The following is a 20,259-nucleotide window of genomic DNA, read 5'->3' on the forward strand; positions in this document are numbered from 1 at the left end:
GCCCTCTATGCCTTGACTACACTAATGACAATGGGGTTCTGGCAATGGTCCATAACTGTCCTCATCTTATCAATGAACAACAAGAGGGCACTTTGCCTGGGAGGCCTCAATATCCAGCCATATTGAGTTTGGATCGTTACCTAACCAATCACAAAGGACAGCAGGGAACTCAATTGATACCTCCTGATGTCTGAGAAAACAACTCCTCCCCCTCCAGGAGGCAACTGCAATTTAGTAAGTTTGATGAGGTGCCGCCCACGATGCCAGACAAAGGAACCAAACCACCCCATAAGCTTCCGCAGCGTTGACCTGGGAAACATTATAGGGAGCATAAGCATGGGATAAAGAAAATGAGGCAGAAAATTCATCTTAATGAGAGATATTCAGCTCAACCATGAAATTGGAAGAGCCTCCCACCTCTGGAGATCTCGCCTAATATTGTCAAGCAAGTGAGCAAAGTTAGTCCGAAATAACAGATCAAACATGGGGGTAATAAAAAAAAACCTAGGTATCGGAACCCTGCCCGTGACCACTTAAAAGGGAACCTAGGGTCACCTTCAATTTCTGGCACATCCTTAAGGTTGCCCAAAGGCATAGCGTCCAATTTTGCAAAGTTAATCTTATATCCTGATATATCCCAAATGAATTAATACATTGTATCAAATGGGGTACAGAGGTCATCGGGTTCGATAAAAACAGAAGGACATCTTCTGCATACAGTGTAATCTTGTGAGCCCTCGATCCCACTTCCGGAGCGGTTATGTGGACGTTCTGACGAATGGCCTCTGCCAGCAGCTCTATCACCAACGTAAACAACAACGGTGACAGGGGGGCAGCCTCGCCGACTACCCCTACCAATCCTAAAGCTCCCAGACTTCACCCTGTTAGTGATGACCGCGGCGAGAGGGTGGTGATATAAAACCTCCACCGACCGAGCAAAGACCCAACCCAACGCAAACTGTTCTAAGACATAAAAAAGATATGGACATTCCACCCGGTCAAATGCTTTCTCTGCATCTAAGGAAATCACCCTGAATCGATCATTGCTGACAAACTTGGACCACATTCAGCAACCTTCTAGTATTATTAGAGGAACTATGGCCCCTTATAAAGCCTGTCTTGTCCTCATTAATAATATGGGGCAACACCCTTTTCCAATCTCAGTGCCAGGATTTTGGACAGAATCTTGAAATCTGAATTTAATAGACAGATTGGCCTGTATGAGGCACAATCCTTAGGAACCTTCCTCTTCTTAAGAATTAGAGAAATATTAGTTTCTCTCAAAGATGGTGATAAACATTCACGCATATAGGAGTGATTGTACATCGCCAACATCAGCCCTGAAAGAATCCCTATAAACTCCTTTTAAAACTCACCCGGGAGACCATCAGGGACAGGCACTTTTCCACTCTGAAGTTGCCTAGCCGCCTCCTGTATTTCCTGAACTGTCAAAAGGGCATTAATGAGAGAGGCCTGTTCCAAGGTTACCCCTGGGAGGTCCAGGTTCTTAAAAAAGGTCTCCATTTTACCCCTCCTGTCCTCGCAACCTTCAGACCGATTCAATTCAGAGTAAAAGCTCTGAAAAGCCTAATTAATCTTCTTAGCATCGTAGGTAAGGACCCCTGCGCTGTGTCTGATTGCAGTAATGGCTTGGGGAGCAGGCTGTTTCCTAGTCAGGTACGCTAAAATACTCCCCTGACCTATCCCCATATTCGATCAGCCTTTGCTCAGCAAAAGCAAGTTCTTTCTTTGCGTTTTGTGTCAGTATTGAATTCAAGGCAACCACAAGGACCGTGATCCGCAGCAGCTTAGTCACTGAAGGCCGCGCAAAATGTACTGCTTGGCAGCTTTCAACCGCATCTCAAGTAGACGCTGCTGTTCCTCCTTCTGTCATTTCCGGCTAGCCAAATAGGAAATAGCTAATCCCCTAGCAAAGGCCTTAGCAGTCTATCATAGCATAATTATAACTATAAACAACTATTACTACCAAAAAACTACAAAACAAAAACAAATATAAAACCTTAAATGGAAGACTATTCCCCCTGCCCATCGGGGGGCACTTACCCTGCCCATCCCCTCCTTCACAGCTTCTTCAAACCCGGACTGTGCCCCAACCTTAAACCAACAGAAAAAAGACCAAGTCAGGATGAGCACTCCATCTATCCCTGGCTTCATGTCACCCCTATTTGTGACTAAAAGAGAAACAGAACAAACAAAAAAAAAGGGAGAGACAACAAAGAACATCCACAAAATTTTCCATCAGAAAATCCAGTTCTTAGAAAAAAAGGAACAACTTATTCCAAAGTCTTTTGCCCCCTTTCCAAAAAGGAAATTATTAGGGAGAAAGAAAGAAATTTAAAAAAAAGGAAAAACATGGGGAAAGATAGAAAAGAGAACAAACTTTAACCGTATTCTTCAGGCCAATCCGTCTACTTTGAAGTGTCTACAAAGTTTTTCGCCTTATCCGCTGAGTCAAATGTATAAACCTCGTGGCTGAAACGAAGCACTGCAGGGTATCTCATGGAGCACTGGATGCTCAGGTTCCTCAGCCTCTTTTTAACTTCATCGAAGGACTTCCTCTTTCGAATCACAACTGCAGAGAAATCCTGGAAAAACATGATTTTTGACCCCTTATACAGTAGTGCCTGTGGATCTTTTCCCAGGGATCTGGAAGCTTCTATGACCTTTTGCTTGTCCTTATATAAATGGAAGTGCACTAGGACCAAGCAGGGGCACTGCACCGGCCCTGACCTGTGCACTGTAACCCGATATGCCCTTTCGATCTGTAGCCTGCTGGACTCGATGTGAAAGCCCAAAAACTTCGGCAGCCAGCTTTCAAAGAAGCTCACTGGCTGCTCACCTTCCTCATCTTCAGGGAGCCCAACAATTCAGAGATTTATCCTCCGACCTCGATTTTTGAGGTCGTTGATACGGTCTCACAAGGCCCGCGCCTCTCGCTCCAGCACCTGGGATCCGACTGGATGAGGACGCCATCGCAACTTCTGAGGCCTTAGTTCGACCCTCCACCTCCTCCAGCCTCTCTTCGAGGCCCTGGATCTCCTGCTCATGCTTCTGCAGCATGGATGCAATAGGTTGGACCTGGGCACAAATCTCCCCACGGATCTCCTCAATCGCAGCCCCAACTTTCAAGGTAAATCTCTCCATCGTTGCAGCCAATTCCTGTGAGTCTGTCAGGTTCAGGAGAGGCTGCTGCTGCAGTTTCTGGTGTGCCTGGTGCTGCAGGGGAGTATCCTCCCTACTGCTGTTTGCTCACTCCTTTTCCCTTTGGCATTCTTCCCACTCCCAGATACTAACAATTCCACACACATAAATTGGCCAGGGATGGCAAAAAAACACCAGTATGCCTTGGCTGTTAGGCAGAGCTGTCCACAGCAGTTCTACAGAATCGCTGCCATCTTCATGTTTCCCAAAACATCCAAGAGTTTTAATCTTATCAAAGGATGAGAGGATTTTAATCAGTTAGATGACAGATCAGATCTTAATCATCCAGAATATATAGTTTGCCCAGACTATCCCTTATAATAATTGCTTAAACCACCTGTGATTGGGTGCTGTGTGTGGACTTCATGTCATACAGTCCAGCATAATGAGATTTGCTGATCTCAATGTCAGGCTGCAAAGACATGTCTGAGCTATTTTCTTCCTTCATGCTGCTGATCACAGCTCTCACTGTATATCTTAGAGAAAGAGAAGTGCGAGCACCCCTTATCCTGCTCCACAGAGTAGTCTCTGGACTGGAAGATGTTCTTAGAAGACTTGAAGAAAATGAATGAGGTTTAATGGTTCCTCACCTCTTGGAAGTCTTAGTTATAACCCCCATCGATGGCAGCCATAGTAGATCCTGCATACTTTTTGGAATTTGGGACATTTCTCTGCTGCTCTCTCTCACCTTCTGCTTTGATGATGAAGAACCTTTGCGTTTCTGCCTTGCTTTTATTTTTCTGACTCTTCAGCTGGAATTAAAGATGCGTTTCACATTTCTCCAAACTTCGAAAGAAACCTGTTGAGTTCCTCAATGTTTGCTGGGGTCAGCAAACTCACATTCAACTTTCACCAACTCCTGTCACTCCTCTGGTCTACCTGTAGGTGGCAGTCAGTAGGAGATAGCAGTTAGAGAAGAGCACTGGCTTGACATTGGTGGAGCTCGCTGTGAACGCATAGGACACAAACAAAAGGTCTCCCCTGGAATGGACGGACCAGTCTAGACTCAACCAGGCAGAGCTACGCTGCACTCCATTTACAGCATTGCTGAGGACAACGTGTAGCTTAGCATCTCTACTGTTTCCATCAGAAGTCTGGACTTGGCTTCGGCCTCCAGTTCACTGTCAGTCCTACCAGATCAAACAACAACATCAATGATGCAGTAAAAGTCACTGCTCAAATGACTGACCTGGATTTCTCAAGCAGTGGCAGGAGCTGCTAAAGAATGGCCAGGCAGTCATTGTTTTGAACTGTGGTGTGCAATTAATTAAGTGAAGTTCATGCCATAGACATACCAGGCAATGAACATTGCCGACAAGAGAGAATCTAGCCATTGTTCCTTGACATTAAATGACATTACCGTCATTGATTCCCCTATCATCAATATCCTGGGAGGTTACCATTGACTAGAAACTGAACTGGATTAGCCATATAAACACAGTGACTATAACAATAGGAAAGAAGCTGGGAATTCTGCCACCAGAGCTAATTCCCTACTTCCTCAAGCATGTCCATCATCTACAAGGTATGAAGTCAGGAAGGCGATGGAATACTCACCATTTGCCTGGGTGACTGCAGCTCCAACAACTCTCAAGAAGTTGGACACATCCAGAACAAAGCAGCCTGCTTGATAGGCATCACATCCATGTTCACTCCCTCGAACAACATTAGTACCAGCAGTGTGTACCATCCACGAGGTACATTACAGAAATTTACCAAGGCTCCTTAGACAGCACCTTCCAAATCTACAATCACTACCATCTAGAAGGACAAGGACTGCTAATACATTGGAACACTACCCCCTTAGGATGATGAAACCATTTTCGTCTGTTCTATTAGGACGGTTCAGTCCAGGTGTGTTCATGCAAGGGGCAAGGCATGAACTGCTATCTGCTAACAATGTCCTTTCCATTAGTTCAGGGATACTGTTGCTCCTGGAGTTGGAGTGAACTGGCCTCTTCACTTTGTGGCTGGGGTGCACTGGCCTCTTTGCTGTCTCCAATGTTTTAGGGCTCAGGCATCTCCTCCTCCAGCTGTGTGGAGCTTTGCCTCCTCTTCTCAAAGTGCTGCTGTAGTTCTCTTCACCTGAAGAGCAACAGCTCATATTGTCTGCACCAGTTAAGAGTCACCTCTTGCCATTGTTATTGTTCTTTCCTCAGCTGCCACTCCCCCGGATGTTCTGCTGCTGGTGTCTCTGTCACAGATTTGGTCCAGTAACCCTGGAAAGTTGGAACTAGCCCTCTGGAAGCAAGGTCTCTCTCCACATTGAAAGGCACACCACATCCATCCCTATCTTCAAGGTAAGGACAGTCCCATGGAAACAAATACCAGCCACCCAACTGCCTCAATCTCTGTCGAGATGGCTTGATTACTTTGCCCTCCCATAAGGCAAGGTCATCCCACCTGGAAGGTGAGATCCTCCACGCTCCTGACCCCCAGGGTGGTATCCATGGAGTACAAAGGTCTTCAGAAATTTTCTTTTAAATCATTTCCATCCTTAACTTCATTTGACAGTATGAAGAAAAATAGGGAAGAATAATGAATCCAAATGATTTTCAAACTCAACGCAGCATGGCCTCTGTGAAAGAGAGAAACTATAAAAACATTCTGGCCAAAACATCTCTTGCTTTTTTTGTTTCATTAAGTTGTTCGGAACTTGTACAGCATTCTTTTCACAAGCAGCAGCTGCACTAACACTATTCCCCTTCACAGTGAGCAAATGTACAGTTGGTGTCAGTAAAGGATCAGACAACTATGTCATTGGTTTGTAGAGGAAGGTTCTAGTCACAATGTGGATATTCATTTATAATCCACTTAGAGAAATACATGCACCTTTAACTCTCCATAACAATAAAACAAATCCTCAATTCAGTTTATTCAGAAACACACTTTACAATATGAAACAACATGGCAGCAAAAGCAACATTAAAATACAGGTACACTCTCTCAAAAGCATCAGCTTAGGGAAGTGAGGCCATGCTAGATTTTATATTTTGGTGGATTTCAAGTTGAGCATTTTGGGCAACAGACGGTTAGGGCCCAACCCAGGCCTTGGGTGGGGAGATGCTGATGGTGGCATCAAGTTTCGCAAAGGGAATAGACTGACACACAAACAGCAAAACAGCTAACAAGATTAGAGTGGTGCTAGAAAAGCACAGCAGGTCAGGCAGCATCTGAGGAGCAGGAAAATCGAAATTTTGGGCAAAAGCCCTTCGTCAGGAATGAAGGCAGGGAGCCTCTGAGGTGGAGAGATAGAGCTAACAAGTCCAGCACAAAGCAGCCAGTACCTCCAGATTAATTCATTTTAAATGAATAAAGTTGTTTCCTTGGCTCAACCTTCTTCAATGAAGAAATATCTGCCCTTCCGTTCATCGTAATGACAGCAATGGGTATGGATCGCTGATGGTTGCACACTGTTCAGCACCATCCCCCAACTCCTCAGATACTGAAGCAGCTCATGTTCAAATGCAGCAAGATTTGGACAATATCCAACCTTGGGATAATGAGGGGCAAGTAACATTCATACCGCACTAGTGCCAAGCAATGACCATCTCCAACAAGTGACAATTTAACCATCTCTTGGCATTCAGTGGCATTACCACTTGCTTAATCTCCCCCTGTTAACAGGGGTTAGCTCTGACTGGAAGCAGAACTGGACTTGCTATGTCGAAAAATTGGCTACAAAAGCAGGCAGGAGTCTGGGAAATTTGTAGCAAGTAACTCTCATCCTGTCACCTGACTGCCTGAGCATCATCTAAGACTCAAGCCAGGTGAGTGTTGGAAAACTCTCCACTTGCCTGGATGGATGCAGCTCCAACGACATCCAAGAACACAATATGATCCAGGACAAAGCTGCTAGCTTGATCACACCCCATCCATCCTTTCCAGCATTGATGCACAGTGGCAGCGAGGCATACAATCTACAAGATGCACTACAGACTCTTTTGACAGCACCTTTCAAGTCTATGACCTCTACCACCTAGAACTTTACATTCCCCTCGAACTACACATTCCCCGCCAATCCACACACCATTCTTACTTGCAACTAAATCATCCCTCCTTCATTGCCATGGGGTCAAAACTCGAGAACTCTCTCAAATATTTTTTATTAAGAACTATGCTGTACCTCCACCAAGACCAAATATCATTCCTAAAGTGCAGTGCCCAGAATTGCTCACATTACACATGGTGTGATCTGAGCAGGACCTTACATAATTACAGCATAACTGTGTTCATTGAGCGCATCAATAATTGGATGCTGTTACAGGATGCACTTAATTAAAAAGAATGGTAGTAATCAAACACAGAATGGAAGTAGCCTCAGTGATATGGAACAAGAAAGAGATTTAGGGCAACAGAGGAAGAATTTAGGTTGCTAAGGCGACATAACAAAAGCTTATAGAATTCAACGTTTTATCACAAGAAGCACAGAGCACAAAATAATAAGTGGTAATGAGAAGTCTATGGAGAAGCTAAATAACATCATAGTTAGTGCCTTGAGTGGAACACTTGGCTTCAATGGAAGTGGGGGAGGAGACAGGCTGGTGCAGGGAGGCTGACAAAGAGGTTTCAGAACTGCTTTTAAATTAATTAGCCTGCTTCTGCTTCCATTATTACCTTTCCCATCTGAGACCTCTGCAAGGTCCTCTGGTCAACCAGTTCATATCTTCCGATATAAAGTGTTGTGTTTGTTTTTTTAAAAAGTGAGACACAAAGATACAAGTCAAGATTTTATTGCATTTTAATCAAAAGAATGAAACCCGACAGGCTCGTGGCTGGAGCTCTCTCCTGGGGATAGCATGTCACACTCACAGGATTGTGATTACCACCACATTTGGTGCAAGATCTTTATCAGGCCGCCAAGACAGGAAAGCAGCAGCTCAGTTTAATACCATATCCGAAGGGAAACATGTTTATCCTAACATAAACTGAGCTCAGGTCCCTCGAGCAGAAAAACCCACCAAGGAGAGGCTCAAGAATTAAAAATTTAAGCCACACACTTTTATTAAACCCAGATTAAACCCAGAACCTCAGTGACCTGAGACCTACTACAGTCCTTCAGTTCAATTCTGCTGCATATAACAAAAATGAATGGAAAAACCCAGGCTTCGCAAAGCACACTTTTAATAAGAAATTATTAAAAGTTACATGGCAGGCACTGTGGCACTTGCTCACTTTAAAAGGCGGTGCATTTGGCACCGTGGAAAAGGTTTTTGGTATGGAAAGGGAAGTGACTTCAGGTATATTACAACTTTAATAATACCTCAAATATCACTGATTTGGAATATCACTGAGACAGTAAAAACATTTAAAGTCCTGGCCACCTTTTAATGTTTCATACAGTTAAGGAGAGGTGTGTCATGGGGTTGGTAGGCTTGTTTCTACAGTTAACTAACTGTCAGAGAAATTAGACCAATAAATTAGAGATCACAAAGCACACTTGAAAGTGAAATTAATGAACAGTTTATTAGCGCGGCAATATCGCAGAACAGAAATTGACTAAGCTGAAACAGCTCAGTCTGTCTAGGTAGCTGAGAATTCCTTTCCTCAAGCTGGGGATGAAGCCATGTTTTATAGGAATCTTGTACAATAAGAATAATTAAAATGGGGAAAGATACAACGTATTTGGAAATTAAGTAATCCAGTTACAAAATGATGATAATTAAAAAAAGTTATTGGACGAATGTCCTGATGCGATGTAACTCCTGACAGTATCAATGAGTTCTTGATGGAATCAGGAGATTCCAGCTCTCTTTGCTGGTAGGTGAGAATGTCTCTTTTGAAACAGTAAGGTGCTTCCATTGTTCCTGTTCTGGGAGTGAGGTCCTTTGGTGCCTCTCTGTCTGACCTGTCCTTTGTGTGGCTTTGGTATTGCTGTGGTATGAGACTGCCCTCGGGGCTTTGTGTTGACCGGGTAATGTTAGTGTGTTATGGGAAGTGTATCCCCTTGTCTGTGAGTGACTATAGTTCTGTCTGGTTGCACTGGTCAGCCTATTTGGTCACTGCTGAGGCATTCTGGGTGTTTCTGGTATAGTTTGGCCAAGTTTGCTTTCCTATGTTCTGTATGGGCCTACTATGGGTAGGCCGGATGGCAGACCTTTTCCCACACTGACAAATCCAGCACAAATGGAAAAAATGCAAGTGCCCAACAATGTACTAATGAGTTGCTGACAATCCCAACCTGATAACCAGCCACCCCATAAACTGGAAATTATTACATATTAACCCTCTTCGTAGTTAAGTAGACAAGTTCGCATTGATGCATTAACTGCACTTCTTCTGAAATGCGAGTTCTATTAACTCATCAATCTGGCAAAGGTAGAGAGAACTTTAGTCTGTACCTAGTGCCTGTGATTGCTGTGTGTGAAATACTGACACTTGTACCAAAGATGAGGAGCAACATCTGAACAAACATGGGTTAAAAAGCAAAACATTTACTGATCACTTCTACCTTGGTTTATGAGTGTCTCATACATTTCACAGCACATTGCCGAGTGACTATTAAAAAGAGAAGCAGTGATTTGGAGAAAGGCACTTTAGACTATACACTTACAATCCCTGATGAGGGGAAAGAGAGAATGAAAGCAGTCTGAACACAGTCTATGGTAGCTGGGACATAGATGTGAAGCTTATTGACACCTCACCATGCAACATTCCAATACCATGAGATTGTTCATTAAAAGTACGTTTCCACAACAATACAACATTACATCAATGTGGGCAGTGAGGAGGAGAGAGGTTGTTATGGAAACACTCATACCACCAAAGTGTACGAAGAAAAGTTCTTCAGTTCAAGCTTACCTAGTGACAGGGTTTCCACCCTGTTGCTTATGGTTCGAAAACTGTCAGAGCATCCAAAGCATTGCAAATGCCTAACCGTCACTGAAACCTCCAATACTACAGCACTAGCCAGCTAACAGTGGCAGGAGCTAAATTCCGAAGTGGGAAAGGGTGAACAGAGTGATATTCTCAGCAGCAAGCAAAGTACCTCAGATTACAACGGGATCTTGATCAGATGGGCCAATGGGCTGAGGAGTGGCAGATGGAGTTTAATTTAGATTAATGTGAGGTGCTGCATTTTGGAAAGGCAAATCAAGGCAGCACTTATACACTTAATGGGAAGGTTCTGGGGAGTGTTGCTAAATAAAGAGACCTTGGAGTGCAGGTTCTTGAAAGTGGAGTGTTAGGTAGACAGGATAGTGAATAAGGTGTTTAATATGCTTGCCTTTATTGGTCAGCACATTGAGCTTAGGAATTGGGACGTCATGTTACAGCTGCACAGGACATTGCTTAGGCCATTTTTAGAATACTGCATGCAATTCTGGTCACCCTGCTATAGGAAGGATATTGTGAAACTTGGAAGGGTTCAGAAAAGATTTACAAGGACGTTGTCCAGGTTGGAGGTTTGAACTATAGGGAGAAGCTGAATAGGCTGGGACTATTTTCCCTGGAGCATTGGAAAATGAGGGGTGACCTTAGAGGTTAATAAAAGCATGAGGGGCATGGATACGATAAATAGACAAGGTCTTTTCCCTAGAGTGGGGGAGTCCAAAACTAGAGGAGATGGGTTAAGGTGAGAGGGGAAAGATTTAAAAGGGACCTAAGGGGCAACTTTTCATGCAGAGGGTGGTGTGTGTATGGAATGAGCTGCCAGAGGAAGTGGTGGAGGCTGGTACAATTACAACATTTAAAAGGCATCTAGACGAGTAAATGAATGGGAAGGGTTTAGAGGGATATGAACCAGATGCTGGCAAATGGGTCTAAATTTATTGAGGATATCTGGTCGGCATGGACAAGTTGGACTGAAGGGTCAGTTTCTGTGCTGTACATCTTGATGACTCTATACTGTGGAATTTTGAGAAACCCAATCATCATTTTTGGTCATAACATTGGCTCGAATGTAGTCCTAAGGAGTTATTATGTGACCTCCTGTCTTTGATAGCCCTTTACAAACCAAATACCTTTTTTATAACATAAGTATTCTAAAAAATGTAAAAGAAAAGCATATTTTTAATGAAGTGAAGTGAAAGTCACTATTGTCACAAAGGACCAGATTCTGCTCTCTCATTGGTGGTGAGTACATCCCACGGGTCACCATGCCTCAGGGAAAGGGGTGACGTAGGGAAGATCTCCCCCACTGAGGGAATAGAGACCCTGCTGTTGGTGTCACTCTGCATTGCAATCCAGCAGTCCAGTCAAATGAGCTAACTGTTCCTCAAATGGAAACTCCAGCAGCTCCCTTGAGGAGTGGGCTTTTTATAATTGGTGTGGCTCACAGCAGTTTATAGTATAATATGGAGGTGGCAGTGCTGGACTGGGATGGACAAAGTTAAAAATCACACAACATCAGGTTGTAGTCGAGCAGGTTTGTTTGGATGTACAAGCTTTCAGAGCGCTGCTCCTTTGTCAGGGACTCAGTGGTTAGCACTGCTGCCTCACAGCATCAGGGACCCAGGTTTGATTCCTGCCTCAGGTGACTGTCTGTGTGGAGTTTGTACATTCGCCCTGTGTCTGTGCGGTTTTCCTCCCACAATCCAAAGATGTGCACATCAGGTGAATTGGCCATGCTAAACTGCCTATAGTTAAACGGTGACGTGGCACCGGTTGTGGTCTAGCAGGTTTGGTTGGAGGTGCTGGCTTTCAGGACGCTGCACCTTTATTGGGTGGTGTTAGGTGCATCAGCCAGGGATAAATGCAGGATAGTGGGTCTGGGTGGGTTACTCTTCAGAGGGTTGGTGTGAACTTGTTGGGCCGAAGGGCCTGTTTCCACACTGTAGGGAATCTAATCAAATAAACCTGTTGGTCTATAACCTGGTATCGTGTTAGACTCAGTTTATAACAAAGTAATTATTATTTCCTAAATAATCTAGGACAATTCAGTGGGACTGAAAAGGTTGGTTTGGATTAAGTGCATTTTTGAAGGACTTAAATTTACTGCTGCAATTTTGCATTGGACTTGCTGAGCACAGAAATACCTCTTGTCCTGTCCTGCAGGCAGATCAGAAACAACAGCATTGTGGTTATATTGTTGAAGTAGGGAGTTAAAGATCAGGACTGTAAATCGCGACACATGAATTCAAATCCAGCTGGGGAATCGGAGTTCAGTGAGTTAACTTGGTCATACAGAACTTGCACTGCATTGGCTGAAAAAGACACATCTATTTGAAGCTTTCAATTTTGCACTCACCAGGACAATTCACAAGAATAGCAAAAGAAACAGAACATACAATTTATACAGTCGGAGAGGAAAGTGCCGATTGGTTACCAAACGGACTAATTGGTATTTGTTTTCAGCAACACTCAGCGAATCACCTAAATTTGGAATAAGCAGCCAATGGCAGTAATAGAGACTGTGTAATTCTGGATTGCTACAAATACCCCACCTGCTTTGCTCCCTGCCTTTTTGGGAAGGCAATGTGCCATCCCCACCTAGCCAAACCTATGTGTGACTCCAAACCCTCCTCCATGCAGTTGACTCTGTACTGACCCCTAAAGGTGCCTTAGGGAACTGCTGGGTTGTGAAGGCAGCTGTGGCTCAGATTCAGTTTCTCATTGGAAATTAGGGATGAGTAACAAACACTGGCCTTGACAGGATTGCTCAAATCCTGTGAATGAATAAAAAAACACTCAAAGCATTGACTCAAAGAGATGATCATAACAATGTTTACAATCTGGTGTCTTTGGAAATACACAAAGAAAAGCAATTGAGTCTCAGGTTGAAACTTAGTTTGTTTTCTTTCTCAAATGCAATCTCAATGGACTGTTTTGAAATCAATCATGCAATTCTAATGCCAGGAAGGTCATGTGTCTAGAGACAACAAAGCTGCTGATTCTTCCATTCTGTTACATTTGATAGGTAAAGAGAATTTGGTCAGTAACCAAATCTGCCTCAAGTAATGGACAGAGTAAAAACAGTGTTTAAAACAGTACAGCCACATCCCTCAATCAAATTTTGCATCAGCTAGGAAGACAATTAAACTTCATATGAAATTTATGTTCCTGAGATCAAGAAAATAGCAGAGGACTAAGGCTGAACGACAGCTCTTTCAAAGTCCTGATCAGACACTATAGGCCAAATGGCTTCCTTCTGTACAACAGACATTTTTAAGGAGAAAGTGAGGACTGCAGATGCTGGAGATCAGAGCTGAAAATGTGTTGCTGGAAATGCGCAGCACGTCAGGCAGCATCCAAAGAACAGGAGAATCGACGTTTCGGGCATAAGCCCTTCTTCAGGAATGGGCTTCCCCATTCCTGAAGAAGGACTGATGCCTGAAACGTCGATTCTCCTGTTCCTTGGATGCTGCCTGACCTGCTGCGCTTTTCCAGCAACACATTTTCAGCAATAGACATTTTTAATCAACTATTCAGATGTGTATTGACACTCCCTAAGGCATATAAGACTCAAACCCAAGCGTTAAGCACCAGAGGCAGGGACAACACAACTATGCTGCAAGAGTCCTTCCTTCTGTACACTTTTAAGAATTCTGCTAACTAGCAATATTAGGTATGTATAGAAATCATTCACAGATTCCATCTGACTTAAACACTCCACTTACCTTTTTAAAATCATGAGTAAGGTTGATGACAGAAAAAATTATAAAACTTTTTAAGAGAAAAAGTTCTAACTGATGTCAGGGCCAGAAGTAGTGCAATGTACATTCAGCAATATGCCCCAGATACTGGGGAACTTCAAAAGGTGGTGTAACAGCCTGCATTGAAAACTCAGCTCAACCCCAATGGAAAATGTTTGCCATACTAATTAAGAAACAAAATTTATTTTTAATTATGACTGAAGGTAGATTTGTTTGTCACTGCAAACACTGATACAGTGCTCATTAGGTTGGCAGGAAATTTTCTACTTTTGACAACATTGTCTCTTTAATCACAAAAAAAAACTTTAAAACAGGTTTCCATCAAATTAGTGGAACTGCAGGACAAAAATATTAAATTCAATCCAATGAACGTGAACCCAAATGATGACTAATTTTATTTTTGCATAAGAATCACTGTTTCCTAATGCAATCTACAATAGCTGACCAACGTAGAAAGTTGAGTGATTCAATTGAGCAGAATGTGACTGGCGAGAATAAACAGCTCGGTTGTCAACAGCTTCAAGGTTATGCTGTTTCCGAATTTTGCACTGAGCTAGACTTTAAGATCTGATAACACCTGGTAAATTGACTCCACAACAGTCTGCAAAGCCTTGATCTTATCTTGAACACTTTGCTTTGCAGCTTCTAGCATCTTCCATGTCTCAACTTGGGAGTGGCTAACATAAACTGCTCCAATCTGGTAAGGTACCAGTATTATATTTTTACCAAGCATCATTATATCATCACAGGCATTGCTGAATCTAACTGAGGTATTTAACAATGATTAAAGCAATTGATAGGACAGATAGAAAGAAAGTCCATGGCGCTGTGAGACTGCAGTGCTAACCACTGAGCCACCATTCCGCTGAGGAGAAAAACAAGATAGAGTGGACTTTTCCTGTCTAAATAGAACCTTTTCCTTTTTCTTCTCCAGTGTTCCACACAGAACTATAAGGAAACACTAGAGCTGTCTTGCATTGTTTTGACAATGAGCTAGCACAGACATGCTGTGACAAACAGCTTCTGCTCTCCCAGCCTCTGTGGTTATATGTACAACAATACTGAATAGCTAACAATGCATAAGATGCATTCCACTTGCTACACAGTAAAGATTACTGACTAGCTATTAAATTGGTATCAATGTCGCCAGGATTAAAAACTTTCTGCAGCTGAACCAGTGATTACAGTAGACCAAAATATGTATACAAATGCTCAAATAAAAATTAAAACAAAATCTCTTTTATCTGACTGTTAATTCTGCTTTGAATGGACTTTGTTCATTGAAGTTCAGCAAGAGGAAGAGAGATTGTTAAAAAAAGTGATTATACATACAGAACGTTGCTATGCTAAGAAGGTTTAGTTTATAGATCACATTTAACCTTGTATCTGATAATGAACCTATGAATTATATGAGGTTCTTTGACTTTACCTTTCATCACTTATTTGGTTTTCAGCAAAAGCATATTCTGAGCACTGATAAGCATGTGCTATATATATATATATATATATCTATATTGCTGTAAAACACAATGACTTGCCTTCTGAATCAACGCTGTGATTAGATATTCAAGTTGCGTATAATGGTAGCTAAATTCTATCTTACGTTAAATCTTAAAATCTATCTTACATTAAATAGTTTTAGACACAAAACATCTCATGTGATGGTAAGCATTCAGTGCTAAAGTATTCTCTGCACTTGTCATAGCCTTCAATAAAGACAAAAATATACTAAAAATATGCAATGCACACAAATTGGCATAAATAAAACTATTAGTAATTTACTTAAAGTGAGAGGACTTAATTTTTATCGGAAAAGTTGACAGTCTGGAATTTGACCCCAGATTTCTAAAGTTGACACATAACCACCCTGTCATTGAAAATTAAGCCCCGGATGTACTCACGAGATCAGTCTTGGGCAAGTCCTGATAGTCTGCAGAATAGTAGGATGATGGTCGGGACACTCCATTGCCATCAGATATAGATTTAGGTGGTTGGGCGTGCTGTCTATATGTAGCACTTTTTGGTGTCCAGCAGAAAAGATTGATAGATTCTCGCACACAACGTTCAATGTCAATTTCTGAAAAACCAACAAAGACATCAATTGGTAATGATGGACACAAAAGCCAGACCATTCAACATGCCAGTTCGGTCAACTGAACCCAGCCATCTGCTTGACTCACTGAAGCCACACTCATGACTACTTTAGAGAACAAACAGTGGTGATTCAGTCACTGATCTCTTCTAAGCTTACTACATACACATGTTTCTCCCTTTCTTGCACCCATTGCCTTCCTTTCTCTCTGACAATCTTTGCATTTGTATGAGCAAGCTACAGAATATGCTGTAAGTAAACAAAATAAGTCATGTTGATTGTTGGAGAACTCCGTGTAGAACAAAGAATTACGATTTACGAGTATCAAAAACGCACTGAGGCAGCTGAGAATGAAACATGGTGTACAAAGAAAATAAATTATATCTTTTGCACCATAATTTCCACTAGAAATGTTTTGCCCTCAAGATGTAGACCTGAAGTGCAACGCATTTTGTAAATAACTAAGTATTGTGTGGAGCATGTAGAATGGCGACAGGTTGAATTTTTTGCAAATTGTGAATATTCTGTAATGCAATTCAATTTTACGAATAAAGTATATTTATGGGGAAAACAGCAAACTGCCAAGACACCAATGCAGGACTCAGCCTGAAAGGTTAACTTTCCTGTTCCTGGATGCTTCGTGACCTGCAGTTCTCTTCCAGCTCCATTTCTATTAACTCTGACTTTGAGCATCTGCAGTCCTTACTGTCTCCTGGACATATCTGGAATCATATTTATATATTGCTAAATAAACAAACTAATTACTGAAGAAGTTTAGCTCAGCCAACGTACATTCTCCAATCAACATTTTCAACGTGCAGGGAATTAGTCTTTGTAAAAAAAAAGCTCAAAAGGTAAATAAATATTTACTTGCGAAAAAATAACTGTGGATTTTAAATCCCTTGAAGCATTGCTGCCATAGTAAGATGAATCATGAAATGAAAGCAGCTACATCATGTAGCCACAAGTGAAAAACATAACTTATTGCACAAAGGAATTTCTGCTTTGGGTGAAACAGCATTAGTCATACTCCAGGACTATGCTTCAGGGGCCAGGCATACACAAGAAATTGCCTGAGTACGTTCACAAAGTGACAGACTTTGGCTGGGAGCCACATCAGAAGGGAGCTACAGGTGCTATTATGTTACGCTCCCCACTCTTGTACCTCTGCCAATGCTGATAAAGCTGGCTTTGTCACATTACTAATAAATCTTTGGTCAATAATAAAATGGAATGAAATGTGTAAATTGTGTTACCGTACTACGATTTATAAGTTAAAAAACAGAATTAAGTATGAAGGTCTGTGTGTTATCGGAACAATGGATTTGGCAAGAACACGTCCAAAGACTCAATGAAGTGACACAACGATAGAGTTTAACTCAAGGCACGAGCAATGCTGGGTTATTGGTAAGCTTTGTAAACAAACAACAAAATTATAGCCATGTTGACTTCAAAATCATTCCAGTCAGTTGCCAACATGATACCCCAACACACAAATAATCTATACAGAACACAAACTGATGCTCCATTCCTCAAACTTACTCACAGAGGAGGAATCAGAATGTATTACTGTACTGGCTACGTTATGATTATATTGAACTCAGAGACCAAGTAAACTGCAAACAAACTCACCTTTGAGAAGCACACATTTCTGAGTGTATGAATGTATATTTCCTTTATCGCGTAAGCTACATAAATCAATTGAACATTGAAGTTTCTTGAAAAGTCTTTGGAAATACATCAGTATTTATTTCTCTCTTCTGGGTTTTCTTTCCTCCAGATCCTGGGACACAGTTCCATAAACACCAGTTACCTTTTGCTATTTTGTCCAAACGGCTTTCCTGCTTATGGTTTCCGTGGAAAGTGAATGCTCATAGGCGATAGTGGAGATTAATCCTGTGCATTCATCTACAGAAGCACTTTGCAATTGGAACGCTGCACAGCAAACACAGGCAGGAACATGGACAGATTTATGTTCCCTCCCTAGCCCAGAAACACTGAATCCAATTGCAGTGGCCCAAGTTGACAGCCAATTCACAACAGATTCTGGGATCTTCCTCATCTGTAAGACTCTGCTCCAAGACTGTGCTTTGGAACTTACTGGGGACAGTACTGATTCTTAACAGTGTTTCCGAAATGAGAGATAAAGGTTGTGTAATCACATGGGAGGCTTAAACAATGCAAACTTCTATGTCCTTGCCTGGGGGCTGCTAATGTACTTGTGTTCAAAACTGTAAAACAGTGCTCTGGAGAATGTATGGGAGAAGACATTGCTTCCTCTGTTTGATCCCTTATCTAACAGCCACTTTACTTGCCCTTAAGAGTTACCAGAACATTCACCTAAGGAGCTGCATCCAACTATCGCCTGAAGCAGGGATTTAAAATACTGTACGGATACCACTGTATCAGCAATGTAGATTTCACTGATCTATCTCCATTACAGTGAAGGGAATAATACAGTTGCAGTTTATCTTGGTAAACAAGGGTTAGAGTTAATAATTTGATATTACTCCATCTACAATATAAGCCAATGAGTGAACCTTGCACAACAGATATCTACACCTCTTCTTGTTGTACACATCCATTACAACTAACACTTGGCTTCTGGTGCGACCACTTCAATCACATCAAATCAAGTTTCCAGCTTCTGCAGATCCTTTCCTGAGAAATATACTGTCTGGCAATAAGTGGGTACTTAGACAGGGCTCCTATAAAATATGATAAGATACAGAGACACACACATGCACACCATTTCTCACTTCCTTTTTACTGATGGCTCTGTTTTCAGCTTTTCATTTGGACCAGCGACATCCTTGCCTCAGAGTCCAAATTTACATTGATTTCGTGACAAACATACAGGAAAACCTACAGAACCTGGTGACGGGTTGTCCAAAAAGCTATTAGAATCTACAGGACCATGTTCTGGAATATTAGATATTTTCCATTTAGCGTGTTCACAGATGTTATTACTCTGCAGCAGGTGGGACTTGAGTCTAGGGTGGCTGACCCAGAGGTATGGTTAATAACAGTAGCACAAGAGACCTGTTTCTGAGTTTCAAAGTAAATACTGTTTAAGTGACAGTCTTTCAAGCATATTTTCTATTGGTCTCAATTGGGATATGAATTGAATTGATGACCAAATGAAAGGTCTGAAGCAGATCAACATGATTTTGTTTTTTGCACGTCAATAGTTTGGTGATTGGAAAGAGCTCATTGATCCTTCTCTCACTAACTTATAGACAACGCATAATGCATTTATTATGCTACAATTGCCTGTGGAGATTGATCTCAATTCACTCCCAAAACACTTGTTGCATAATCTGCATTCTCCTTGCTTTGTTAGGCCACTATATTGGAGGTAGATTCAAGAACACAAGACAAAGTACCAGAACTAGGCCATTGAGTCTGCTCTACCATTCAACGAGAGCTTGGCTGATCTGATGATCCTCAAGACAATTTTCTTGCCTTTTGCCTGTAATCCTCATTCCCTTATTAACTAAAAAATCTGTCTATCTCAACTTTGAATATATGCAATATCCAGAATTCCACAGATTCACAACTTTCTGAGAGAAGATATTCCTCCTTATTACTGTTTTAAATGTGTGACCCCTGTGATCTGTGATTGTGCCATCTGGTCCGAGACTGTCCCTCACAGGGAAACAATCTTTTCACATTTATCTTGTCACGTCCCCTAGGAATCTTGTATGTTTCAATAAGGTTGTGTCTCATTCTTTATTCCAAGAAGTACAGGCCTAATCTACTCAACTTCTCTTCATAAGACAGTGCCTCCATATGTGGTATTAGTCTTGAGGACCTATCTGAAATGCCTCCAATGCCAGTGATCTTTCTTTAGATAAGGAAGTGAAAACTGTTCACAGTATTCCAAGCTGTGTTCCCAGCTTTGTGTAGTTTTAACAAAATCTCCCTACTTTTATACACCATCCTGTTTGAAACATGGTATAGATCATTCATTTGTGGAATGATTCAGGAATAAAAAGGCCAAATATGCCTATGACAAACAAGAATCACAAGTTGGTAAATAGTGGTGTTTGTGCAGTGTTATTGCCAATCTGTAAGTTTTCAAATACCATGTTCTAAAAGCTGGCTGGTCCATTTGTACCATCAGTTTGTTCATGATTCCACAGAGAATTTAGGCTTTAGTTTTGGTCATCTGTACTCCAAGGCAATGTCAGTGAAATGACCAGGAAATGTACCGAGTGAGTGGGTTCTCTTTAATTCTCAGGAGGATCAAAGGCTAAGGAGGTGACCTTATAGATTTGTATAAAATCATGAGAGCACAGATAAGGTCTTTTGTCCCAGGGGATTGGGGAGACCAAAACTAGAAGGCATAGG

General features: G+C 41.9%; 1 protein-coding gene across 3 annotated transcripts in view; it reads right to left on the reverse strand.

The window, feature by feature from the left end:
- The window catches only part of tbck (TBC1 domain containing kinase), a 195,960-nt gene that overhangs the window by 70,817 nt on the left and 104,884 nt on the right, over window positions 1–20,259 (reverse strand). For all 3 annotated transcript variants that reach the window (XM_072583896.1, XM_072583894.1, XM_072583895.1), the window contains one exon: window positions 15,716–15,891. In XM_072583896.1, coding sequence (XP_072439997.1) covers window positions 15,716–15,891 — 176 coding nt within the window. The remainder of the gene's footprint in view (window positions 1–15,715; window positions 15,892–20,259) is intronic.

Source organism: Chiloscyllium punctatum, chromosome 14 (assembly GCF_047496795.1).
Source record: "Chiloscyllium punctatum isolate Juve2018m chromosome 14, sChiPun1.3, whole genome shotgun sequence".
NCBI lineage: Eukaryota > Metazoa > Chordata > Chondrichthyes > Orectolobiformes > Hemiscylliidae > Chiloscyllium > Chiloscyllium punctatum.